This window comes from Lutra lutra, chromosome 4 (assembly GCF_902655055.1).
Source record: "Lutra lutra chromosome 4, mLutLut1.2, whole genome shotgun sequence".
NCBI classification, from domain to species: Eukaryota; Metazoa; Chordata; class Mammalia; order Carnivora; family Mustelidae; genus Lutra; species Lutra lutra.
Window position 1 is genome coordinate 169453549 of NC_062281.1, and position 12590 is coordinate 169466138.

The 12590-nt window shown below is 55.9% G+C and overlaps 1 protein-coding gene across 1 annotated transcript in view; it reads left to right on the top strand.

Annotated features, from left to right (window-relative positions):
• The window catches only part of GRIK3 (glutamate ionotropic receptor kainate type subunit 3), a 224100-nt gene that overhangs the window by 159272 nt on the left and 52238 nt on the right, over positions 1-12590 (top strand). Inside the window, 4 exon segments of the mRNA XM_047728335.1 lie at positions 2946-3119; positions 3710-3853; positions 8966-9073; positions 12151-12264. Coding sequence (XP_047584291.1) covers positions 2946-3119; positions 3710-3853; positions 8966-9073; positions 12151-12264 — 540 coding nt within the window.

The window sequence follows — 12590 nt, forward strand, 5'->3', positions numbered from 1 at the left end:
TGGTGTCCTCCATGTGCAGGGCTGGGCGCGATGCCCACCCTCCCCTCCCCACTGAGATTGGGGCAGGCAACCTCGGGCCCACTCAGTAAGAAATTCCCCATCTGCTGAAGATCGCACCTTCAAGTCCAGGCCCACCCCAAGTCCTGGCCTGGAATCAGCGCCCTAGTTGTCTGAGCAAGGCTAGGATGAAATTTTCTTGCCCGGGGCTCGAGTCTGCTCCAGATCCCTATCCGACACCCTGTTCCCTAAACCTTCCAAGAGGAAACCAACACTGTGCATTCCAGAAGGAACCCATTTTGGGCGTGCAGCTAGAACAGGAGGAATTTAGCATCAGCTGGGAATATCTCAGAGACCAAAGGAAGCCAGCACCCTGTGGAAGAGCTGCCCCACGGGCTCAACGTTCCCCGAGCCACCGTCGAGTTTACCAAAGTTTGGACTGTGATGGCCCTGATGGCTGCAGGCGTGCAGAGAACAGTACAGCCCCCCGGGTGTCCTGCCTCTCTCCCAACACAGGATGCTGCGTAGGAGTTGAGGGGCCCAGGAAAGAGGATGGACCAGGGGCCAGGACAGAAGCAGGTTGATGAGGGTAGAGCATAGAAAAGAATAGAGAGTTCACCAGGAGGACCTTAGGACTCAGTTTCCAAACCACTAGTAGGAAGGGACCAATCTAGATCGTCATAATAATATGTTTTCTCAAAAAGTAAAAAATGGCTCATGCAAATATAGGATGAACATGTATCAAAGGTACATCCAACTCGTTAACAAGGGAGCCAGTAGGATGGTAAGACAGGCTCAGAGAGCTTGGGAGGGATTGAGTTTTTATTGGGAGGGAAAAACACCAAATAAGATGGCTCAGTTGGTTACAAAACAGATTAATGTCCTGCAAGGGTAATAAAGCCACCACATTGGGGTTTATCTTTACAATGGGCCACAATCTCCAAGTTAACCCAGAGTCTGGACCTTCAAGCAGCAGCTGGCCGTGAAGTCAGACCTGGGCCCCTTCTCCGGGAGGATCACAGGGCTGGGCTGGCCTGGTAAGGGACGCTCCCATACTGCATTGAATGGAGATGCTGCTCTCCTTCTGCCTTTTTTATAAGTTTGGGGTTTTTTTTCTTAACAGGAGGGAGCTCTGCTCTGCTCGCCCTACCTCTTCACCACTGCCACTTCTCCTAGCTTAGCACCTGGCTTCTCCCTCCACACACACACACCCCTCCCCTCAATCCCTGGCTGCCTCCTTGCCTCAAGGCTCCCCTTGCCCCAGAGCTGGAGCTGTGAGGTGCTGAAGCTCGAATGCCCCATGCATTAAGACCAGGCTTCATTAAGGCCAGGCTTCCTGGCCCCTAGGCTGGGGTCTACTCCTTACACCAGACTGGATACCACCTGACTATGGACAGAAAGCCTGATTGTTAATCCACTGCTCCCACGACACAGCAGGTGATGAGACCTGGCTGGTGATGTCGGAGGTGAGGGGAGAGAAGAAGGCAGCAGCATTCCTTGAGTCCCAAGCAGAAAGACCATTTTTTAATTGAATTATAATTGACCTACAATATTATGTTCATTTCAGGAGTACCAGACAGCCAATCAGTATTTCTGTACATTACAAAATGATCCGCACAAAAGCTTTGGTTATCATCTGTCACCATACAAAGTGATTACCCTATTGTTGACGGCATTCTCTGTGCGCATGACATCCCCATGACTTACTTATTTGATAACTGGAACTTTGTATCTCTTCACCGCCTTGACTTATTTGGCCCATCCCCCCACCCCTCTCCCTTCTGGCATCCACCAGTTTGTTCTCTGTATCTATGATCTTGTTTTGTTTTTTAGATTCCATATATGTAAATGAAATCATACAGTATTTGTCCTTCTCTGTCTGACTTCACTCAGCATAATGTCCTGGAGGTCTAGCCACAGTGTACAAGAGGCAGGACGTCGTTCTCCTTATGGCTGAGTTATATTCTTCTACATACACACCACGTGGTCTTTATCCGTTATCCGTGGATGGACACTTCCATATCTTGGCTCTTGTAAGCAGTGCTGTAGTGAACATAGGAGCGCACCTCTGTTTTCAAATTAGTTTTTCTGCTTTCTTCAGATGAATACCCAGAAGTGGAATTGTGAGATCGTAGGGAAGTTTTAGTTTTAATAATTCTTTGAGGAGACTCCGTACCGCCTTCCAGAGTGGCTGCATGGGTTTGCGTTCCCCCAACCAGTGCATGAAGTTTCCTTCTTCTCCACATCCCTGCCGACACTTGTGATGTCTTTTGATCTTAGCCATTCTGGCAGGTGGGAGGTGATCGCTTCTTGTGGTTTTGGAAATGGGCATTTCCCTGGTGATCAGTGACAGTGAGCATCTTCTCAAGTTCTTCTCCCTTTCAGCCTATTCATTTGGTTGATGGTTTCCTTCCCTGTGCAAAAGCTAGGAAAAGGAATTTTTTTAAAAATAGTCTTTCGTGGGGCATACAACAGATTCTCTCTGGGTCACTGGGAGATGCCCAGGCCCAGGGCTCTTGGTCCTCCCAAAGTGGGTGTCCCCATCATCAGACATGACCTTTATGACCATTAGCAAACTCCTCTGATGTTCTGGGCTGGGCCTTTTATGTGAACTGTTGTCCTGGGTCCTATCAAGGAGGTATGAGGCCCATTTTGTAGACGAAGAATCCAGCAGAGCCACCTACCCAGGGGTGGGGGCAGCGGTGAGCCCCTGAGGTCAGCCACCCATCCGAGGACGTTCTAGTTGATTCCCCATCCGGCCCTCCTGCAGGCTCTCCACCGATGCCAAGCCTCACCTCGAGCCAGGAAGGGCTCTGCAGGGAGTTGCAACCTTGGGCTCCCGGCACTCAGAGAAGGGAGTCGGGGGCAGGCAGTGGTGGACAGGGTGAGGGGTGGCTGGAGCATACAGCAGGCCACACCTTTATTAACTTGAACCTCTTTCCATCCAGGATCTATATGCATTAGACCTGGAGCCCTACCGCTACTCAGGAGTGAACCTGACGGGGTTCCGGATCCTCAACGTGGACAACCCGCATGTCTCAGCCATCGTGGAGAAGTGGTCCATGGAGCGGCTGCAGGCGGCTCCCCGGGCAGAGTCTGGCCTGCTGGACGGCGTGATGATGGTATCCCAGCCAGGCGGGCCACATCCGCGGGCGCCCCTTCCTCCGCAACCCCCACTCCGTTCCCTCTTCAGTCCTCTCTTCCCTACCTCTGTCTTCCCTGCCGCCATTTCCCTTCCTAAGACCTGTCCTGTATCAACCAGACCTCAAGCTGGACCCTGGGAACACAAGGAATCAGACACAGTCCCCTTCAAGGGCAATAGAGGGGATGCTTATAAATGGGGTATTACAGAGTGCAAGGATAAAGACCCGTGGGTCCTGGCCACAGAGGGCTCTGAGCTGTAACCAGCTGGAGCCTAGGAGGCAGGGAAGGAGAAGGTGTGGATAGGGCCTGGGAGCAGCAGGAGCGATGGGATGAAGGAGAAGGACCAGGAAGGAGACGGTCTGAGCTGCAGACAGGCTAGGAGTTGGGTATCAGCTGGACAGCAAGGACGCCCAAGCCTGGCCTTCGCTGGGGGCACGGGCGGGGTCACTCTGGGCCTTTCCCTCGTCAGGACCCCATGTGCCTGTTTGGGAAGGGGAGAGGGGTCAGAGCAGTTCCCTCGTGGCTGGGGAGCTGCTCTCAGGCAAGCCCTACATACCCTGCCCTCCAGACTGACGCGGCCTTACTGTACGACGCCGTCCACATCGTGTCCGTGTGCTACCAGCGGGCCCCGCAGATGACCGTGAACTCCCTGCAGTGCCATCGGCACAAGGCCTGGCGCTTTGGTGGCCGCTTCATGAACTTCATCAAGGAGGTGAGTTCTGCCCCGCCGCCCCCGCCTGGGCCTCCTTGCTGGGGGTCTTCGGTGCTGCAGAGCCAAGGCGCAGCTGTGGGAGGCAGGCAGAATCATATTCCAGTCCACACGAACCTGGGCACATTGGTTCACATCTCTGAGCCTCTGTTTCCTTGGGTGAAAATGGGGTGGACGGGACCAATCTCACAGGGCAGTTGAGAGGCTATGGCCCTGGTGCCTCCAAGGGTCGCCATGGGCAGTCTGCATTGTCAGCAGAACCTGCGTGGGCTTTCCAGTGTGACAGATGAGGGTCTCTGCCCCTGGCTGTGTGACCTTGGGCAAGCTGGAGAACCTTGCTGAGCCTTGGTTGCCTCATCTGCAAAATGGGGTACAAAGCATGCCAGGAAGCTGAGACGAGACCCCTGTGTGGAAAGCGGGGCAGGGCTCAGGGCAGTAGCGGGGCAGAGAAGGCTGGCCAGATATCAGCCCTCCAAACCCCTCTTCACATCACGGGCCCCCCCCGGGACCCAGCTCTGCAGCTATGGAGAAGTTCCATCCTTAGGGCTGATTCAGAGAGACCAGAGAGCAGAAATCTGTCCTGCTGTGAGATAGCCACTGACATGCACAGTCACAGCCGATAATTCCGAAGGACTCTCCATCATTCTTGTCCTTGTAAGCTGCGGATGGCAGTTCATCGTTCCCATTTTACAGGTGGGGAAGCTAAGGCCAGGACCAAGCAGTCCGGCAGTATCACAATAAGCTGTGTGACTTTGGGTGAGAGGATCAATCTTTTGATTCTCAATTTCCTTGGCTGTAAAATGGGCATAAAGAGTACTGGCCTCGGTGTTGCTGAGAAGACGGTGTACAAACTGTCCACAGAGCATCTTGCCAGGACGTGGGCAGAGTCAAATCCCAGTAAATGGTGGATGAAGAAGGCTCGGAGAAGAGATCGGGGCAGGGTTAGCCTGGGTCAGAGGAGTGACCATGTCCAGGCGACTCCGGGTGCCGTGGAGAGAAGCCCTTGGAAAGGGGTGTATGACGGTGGCTCCGTGGCCGTCACACCGGACCCGTGAGTCAGGCTGCCTTGAGCGCTCATTCCGTTATTCAGCAGCTGGCTGTTGTGGGCCTGCTGGGCACCAGGCCCGGGGATCCAGTGGGACCAAGACGGACGATCCCCTGCGCTCACTGAGCTCACAGCCCCGGGAGGGAGCAGATGTGAATCGAGTCCTCGCGTTCAGGGACGTAACCCCACGTGCAAAGGAAGGCAGCTCTAGGAGGGTGTATGGCGAAGAGAGTCACCACCTTACACGCAGCAGACAGGGGGGCTTTTCTGCAAGTCCCGGGGTCCCCATCCCTGCTTGGGAATGGAGCCTAAAGGAATGGGGATGGGACACGGGCTGTAGAGTCTGACGCACATGCCCGTGGAGCTCATCTCTGCCTCTCCCGGCTGTGTGCCTTCACACGTGTTCCTAGACATCCCCGAGCATCCATTTTCTCCCATGGCAAACATCCTCTCACCATCGTGGTGAGGGAGGCATGAAGTCCTTGCCACTGGCTCCCCTCATGCCCAGAAGGACATGCCGGTGTCAGCTGTGTTGGCATAAGGGGAATATGACAGTCCCTTCTCACCCAGCCCCTCAAAACTGCAGAAGAAGGCTGATTGTCCAGTGACCTGAGCAGGCCTGATTACCCTGGGGGATCACCCACTTGTTCTCCGGGAGCTCTGAGGCCTGACTCCTAGCCCACTGTGTCTCCTTCCTCGGCAGGCATCCGGCAGAGGGGCCAGAGGCCAGAGTGAGGGGGTTGGTGACCCAAGCCACAACCCCAGGTCCCTTATGAGCCACACAAAAATGCCTTTGAATTTTTACCCACTTTTTAGCTGTGTGACCTTTGACAAGCTCTGAACCTCTCTGTGCCTTAGGTCTGCCTCTGTACTCTGGAGACTTTCCTAGGGTTGTTGCAGGAAGAAGTGAGTTAGGGTGTGTGTGGAGCACTTAGGCCAGAGGCTGGCACAGAGTCAATACTCAACAGAGGGGCGACTGCCATGTTCTCTCACTATGACTGCCTCGCTGTGGCTTCTCGTTCCCAGGTGGGTTTCTAGCTAACGACGCTCCCCAGGCCACATCATTTTGGGGAACACCCACCCTGCTTGCCCCTCACCTCTTGGAATTTTTGAGGCTCAGTGCTGAAGACCTGAGGGGACCAGGTTCGTCACTGCATACACCAGAGGAAGGGGCCCCCTTCTCCCTCCCCGGGCTGACTGGCTTACCCAGGTGTACCTCCTGTTTCCTGGCTGCTGGCCAGGCGAGTGGCTCTCAACACTCACGCTCCTTTACAAGACCCCCTTCAGGGACATCTCCGTGTCGCCTGCATCTGAGGACGGTGGAGACGAAGGCCCAGAGCAGCCACGTGCTTGCCCACAGTGCCACAGCGGCCGGAGCCTGGGACCCGAGTCGCCCGCCTGAGCCCAGCACACCATCTTCCCTCAGACCATTTCTGAGCTGCCCGTCTCCCCACCTGACTGCGTGACAGTAAATCATTTTAAAGACTTGGCATTTCCGAGAGGAGCTGGAAAATACCAGGCCGGAGTTCAGAGCGTGTGAAGCATCTTTCATTTAGCGAGTCTTGAGCGGTGGCTGGAAGGAGCAGGCAGGCCGGGAAATGTCACGGGGAGGAGCTGCCAGCGGCCCCCTGCCCTACCCTGCCCTGCCCTGCCCGCCCACCCAACAGTCCGGGCCCTTGCTGGCATTTCATTCCTCCACAGCTGACAAGGGGGAAGGCTTCTCGCTCTGAATGCAGGTTTGAAGGCACCTGCTGTGATTTCCCTGGGGGACTGGAGAGAGCCTGAGGGTGCAGAGTAAGGGGAGGAAGCCTGCAGTGACAGGGAGCTGAGCCTCTCTGTGAAGCCATAAACAATGGTCTTCACCTTCTCTGATCTTTCCATCTCTGTCCCCAGCCCCATTTCCGGCCGCCTGGGCTCTAGAAGCCTCTCCCTCAGAACTTGGGCACAGTGAGGCCAAGCTCTTCAGCTGTTCCTGCTGCCCAGGCTTCTGCCCTGCACCACCATGATGTGGGACTTTGTGTATAGCTCAGCCCCTCTTTGAGCCTCAGTGTCTAGGACCATGAAATGGGAGCGACAGTGACACCCACCAGGCAGGAATGTCATGAGATGAAATGAGTGCATTCAGGGAAGGAGGTTAGCTTTCTATGATGGGATTTCCGCTGAGGCCTCAGGCCCTGGCCCAAGTAACCAGCCCTCCTCCCAGCCAAGCGCCAGCCCTGGTCCAGGGGAGCTCCATGAAAGGAAACCACAAAGGAGAAACAGCAGTATAGGCCACATAGTCGTGGGTGTGGAGGCCAGGCGCTTGCTACGCACTTCATGCATCTTTTTTAACACCTAGGAAACAGGTCATTTCCCCTTCCTGAAGCTCAGAGAGGTTAGATCACATTCTATCCATCTCCTTCGAACAACCTCCCGGACTCCTCCCGGGCCCCACCCCTCTCTGCCTCAGTCTTCCCATGCTGCCTTGGAGCTGCCCAAGTGTTTGGAGAGCCCCACGGGCATCACTGTGGCCTCCAGGGATCCATGATCCCATGAATTTGTCTGTCACACTGTGAGTGTAAGCATGAGTGTCATGGGCGTTCGGCCAAGGAGAGGCCCCGAAACCTTTTTCAGAACCCACAGGGGATCTTGACCCGTGTGTGGTTAGGCAAGGACTAAGGACGGTGGGAAGGCAAGGACTGCGATATTCAGGACTTCCTGCACCCTCAAAACCCCCACATGCTCTGGCGCCTCCTTCCCAGTCCCATCAGCCCACAGCTCCCCTGGTCCCCAAGGACTCCAGGATGCGTGGGTTTGTTCTCCCAGACATAGAAAGCCCGTGGCATTCGGACGTTCACCTGGGTGCCTGCGGCCTCCCACCTCTGCGGAGAAGGGAGAGAAAGGACATAGCTCCAGCCTCAGAGGGAGATGGGACCCCGGGATCCGAGCTTAGATGACAGGTGCTCTGCCCTCGGGCCGCTTCCTTGTCTGTGACATGGGGATGGTGACCTCACCCAGCCTGCCCCACCAGGCAGCAGGTTACACGCTCTGAGCTGTAGGAAATACTTCATAGGTAAACTCTGGGCCCCCCGGAAGGGTATTTTCGAGAAAGGAGGCCGCAAATCTTTTCTGTCACAGGCCAGAGAGTAAATATTGAAGCTTTGTGGGCCAGATGGTCTCTTTATAACTATTCAGGCCTGCAGTCCCTGGGCCAGAGCCACCAAAGACAATAAGTAAACACATGGGTGTGGTCGAGTTCTAATCCACTGTTTATGGAAACAGAAACAGGCAGCCGGGAAATTGGGGCTGTCTGCCACAGATCGCCTACTCTGATCCGGACCTCAGCTGGGGTCCAGGGTGTTCTCCGAACCCAGCCTCTGTGTTAGCCATGTTGATGACAACAAAAGATGAAAAAATCTGCCATTTGTCCAGGGCGCAATTATGTACCGTGCACCGTCCTAAGTATTTTACAGAATTTATCTCATTCCTCCGTCACGGCATTTTGGTACTATTACGGATTCCATTCTGTAGTTGAGGAACCTGAGACAGAGAGGAGAGCGTAATCCCCCAGGTCGCACAGCAAATTGTAGTTGGACCTGGCATTCTGTCCCCCGAATTCATAACCGTAACCCCGTGGAGCGGGGGAGAAGGGGACTTCTCTGTCTCCTCCTGCTCTCCTCCAAGCCTCTGGTTCTCTAGCCGGGGCTGGCTTGGCCCCTCGGCTTTCCAGCCTCTGTGCAGGTCTCTCCTGCCCCACGCCGCCCGCCTGCATCCCTGCCCCTCCCTGGGGACCTGCCGCGGGCTCCCCCTCCTCATGGCTTCAAGGCGGGGGCTCATTTGAGTGTATCTGAGATCGATGTTGTACACGAGAAGGTGCAAATGTAACGCTGGCTAAAGAGCATAATAGAATTTATGGAAATCGCTGGCTCGCACCACAGCCCGAGCAATGATGGAGGTGATTATTAATTAATCATGGTCTTGGGGGAACAGTATCAGTGCAAAGAGTAATTAAAATGAAGCATTGTACAGTTGTACCGAATGATGATTTATGAGCCCGAGGAATTGCCGCTCTGCCCTCTCCCTTCCGGCAGGCTCAGTGGGAAGGATTAACTGGACGGATTGTTTTCAACAAAACCAGTGGCTTACGGACAGATTTTGATCTGGACATCATCAGCCTGAAGGAGGACGGCCTGGAGAAGGTACGTGGTGCTCAGGAGAGGGAGGGACCAGACCTGGGGGACTCGACATGACCTGGCGTGGCCTGTGCCTTGGCCCTTCAGAGAACCTGAAGGCATGGTTGGGCTGAAGGGGTGCAGAACACAGTGGCCAAGGCTGACACCCCAGCGGTCACCCTGTGAGCACAGGCCCCTGGGGGTGCTTAACCTGGGAACAGTAATGTAAAGCTCAGGGAGAGGGCAGAAGGACAGACCTGACTTTGGGTAACAAACTTCAACAACTGGAGGTGCCTACCTGGGGAGTAGTGAGCTCACTGTCACTGGAAGCATTTGAGCAACAATTAAGCAACATGATTGCTTGTGTGAGAACCGGAGTTGGTTTTTATCCTTGAAGACAGGTTGAAGCGTATGGATTCTGAACACTCTCCTCTTGGTTTCTAAGGCCTCAGTGATTCCGGGGGTCTGGATGAGGATGGCAGACCCTTCTGGGGCTGAGGCCTCCATCTGGCCACCAGCAAATGTTTATAATGAGGCCAGTTCTGCTGTCTGGGAATCATCCACGTATTCTGTCGAGTCAGGCTGCCGGGTTGAGGAGAAGAGTCCACATTAGCCCCTGATTCTGCACATCCCTGGGACCTTGGCCCAAAGGCTCGGCCACCCTCTCTCACACCAGGGCGTCTGTCCAGCCCTGGGAGTGGGGGTACGAAGTGCAAGGAGCAAAAGCCCAGAGAGGGAGGGGCCGGCTCTGATACTTTTGCGCCTTCAGGATTGCCCTGATTACTCTCCTGTCCCCCGCTGTCTGCCCTGGGTCAGGCCTCTTCCTTGGATGATTTCAGCACCCTGGCTTCTCCACCTCTACCCTGAGCCTCCCGCCTTCCTGAGTGGACACACACACACACACACGCATGTGTGCACAGCTTCCCAGAGCACAGCCCTGCCCTGCTCCGCTGGTGTCTGTGGTCCCCCAGTGCCAAGTGATACCCCAGCCTCTCACCTGGGCCTTTATGGCTCTCCAAGAAATAACCCAATCTGCCTTTCCAGGCCTAGGCTCCAGGGCCCCCAGAACATTCCCCATGGCCCATTCACACCCACTCCCACGGGCCCCTTTTTTGCCCTCGGGGCTCCTTGCTTGTAGGAGTGGCCTCTGTCTCCTGGGTTCCCTCCCTCAGGCATACACCTGGCTGTGGCTGGGTTGTACCTCATGGCCAAGTTAACTCCATTCACCTCTGAGTCTCCCCATAGACTCCTGGGGGCCCCTGGGTAGGGGCGGCCAGGGAAACCCCACCTCTCCTCTATCACTCTTTCATGCCACATACAGCATCAGCCCCTGAGGCACAGGGGCTGCGGCCTCTGCTCCTAAAATCAGGGAGACCTGTTGGTCCAACCTCCTCATGTCCAAGTTCTCACAGGGCAGTGCTTCGTGCTTCAACCTGGCCGCGCTGGGGGGCCCTTCCGCGTCCGCCAGTGTCGCTGCAATGATTCCCACTCAAATGGAGTCTCATTTTTGCTCTGTCAGCTGTCGGTGTCTGGGGCTGGCCTCAAATTCTGAGGAGGGCTTCCATCTGCCCATACACCCCTGCTAGGTGCTCCCAGGCCTGCAGCAGACCTTGGCAGTGGATCGCGACAGCTCTCCCTCTCTGAGCCCATCCCTGGGTGTTAGACTACAGCTAACACCCAGGAAGAGCCCTCCCGGGGGCCCTGCTCACAGCCACCTGGACCGAGGGCAGACAGTCTCTGTGCGGGCTGGGGACTCCTCTGTCCTAGCCCTTCTTATGTCCCCAGGGCACCTGGTGCCTCACAGTTGGAAGTCATATAGATGCTTGTGGGGGACAGGATTCCAGCTGCTCAGGAACCTCTGGACAGATGTTTGTGGGGCCTCCAGGTGGGCTGCTGGGGCCCCTCGTGAGCTCAGCCCACCTGAGAGAAGGGTCTCTCTGACACCATCCTCCTCTGGGCTCTGGGGGGTCTGCACAGACAGAAATCCTGCCTGGAGAGGGTGCTAAGCCCAAACACAGCCACCTGCCTCTTGTCTCCTGGCTTCTGTTTGCTAAGCCGGGTCACAGCTGATCCCACCAGCTCCCGCCCATGGCTCTGGGAGGATTAGGGCAGAATTACCCAGACATAATTACAAGGCCCCCTGCTATCTGCTTTGTGCAGCTCTCTGAATGGGATGTTTGCGTTCGGCCTCTCTGTTTAATTGATTAAGTTTCCTGAGTGCCCCCCAGCTAGGCCAAGGACAGAGTGGGCATGCCAAGACCATCCTTGAGAGAAAGGACCTGGGAGGGGAGTGGAGCTGGGCAGCAGAGCACCTTCCCAAGGACTGGGATATTAGAAGGGTTAGTCAGCTGGCTCTTCCCCGGTCTTCTCCAGCTTCAGGCCTCGTAGCAACCAGGGCACTGTGGGGACACCAACGATGCCACCTTCGCCACCCCACCCCATCTGCCCACTTTACAAGTAAAACCACAAAGCAAACTGCCTCCAAACCCAGCGGCAACCGGGCCCGCAGGGAGGGCCCTCCACTCTGGTTTGTGATCCCCAAAACGACTACAAAGACCCACTCCTGTCCGGCCTGCCTTCCTGCAGGGGACACAACTCCTCTGCTGTTAACCCATTCTATAAATGCTTAGTGAACATCTCCCTGGCTCCAGGCCCTGCCTGGCTATGGAGGCTGCGTGGCTCTAGGAGATGGCACCTGAGTGGAGACCCAGTGAGTGAGTGACTGGGTGCCCAGCATCTTCCCCAGAAAGAGGAGGCCCACCAGCCTTGGAGTACCTCTGCCCCAGGATCTCTGATTTCTTAGTGCACCTGCTCCACCCCTGCCTGGGCTGAGGTCTCCGGGCTGTATCTATGCTTACCTTCTTCTCTGCGTTTTCCCATCAGCTGTGCTGGGGTTGCCAGCAAAGGCGGGTAGGTGGCAGAATTCAGGAGACTCGACACCTTGAGGGCCTCCTCCCAGAAGAAGAGAGGCAACAGGGTGGTCTGAAAGGTCAGCTCCCAGCATGTTACCTCGTGATGCTCCTGAGGAAAGGGAACGAGCAGAAGGCCTTGTTGGTGTGGAGAAAGGTTGGAAGGCCCTGTTCTCTGTCTGTCTGTCCATCCAGGTGGGTGTGTGGAGTCCTGCAGAAGGGCTCAACATCACGGAGGTCGCCAAAGGCCGAGGCCCTAATGTCACAGACTCTCTGACAAACAGATCGCTCATCGTCACCACTGTGCTGGTAAGAGCCTGCCACCCCACAGGAGGGACTATGTGAGCCGGGGATGGGCTGGAGGGACCCAGACTGGGCAGCACAGACCGGGCACCTCTCTGGGCTGCTTCGAGCCTGGGAGATGGGGGAGGTGCTGTGGAAACACAGAGGGTCTCTCAGAAAGCCCGCAGTCATTGGAACACAGCAACTTGCTCATGGTCACAGGCCAAAGACCCCAGGGGGTGGCTGTCAGTGGCCTGCTCTGAAAGGCGGGGTGGACTGGTCCTCACACCTGTCTGAGATCTGCTTGGAAGCCCACCTGCAGAGGCCTGTGTGTTTGCATCTCCCACCAGCCA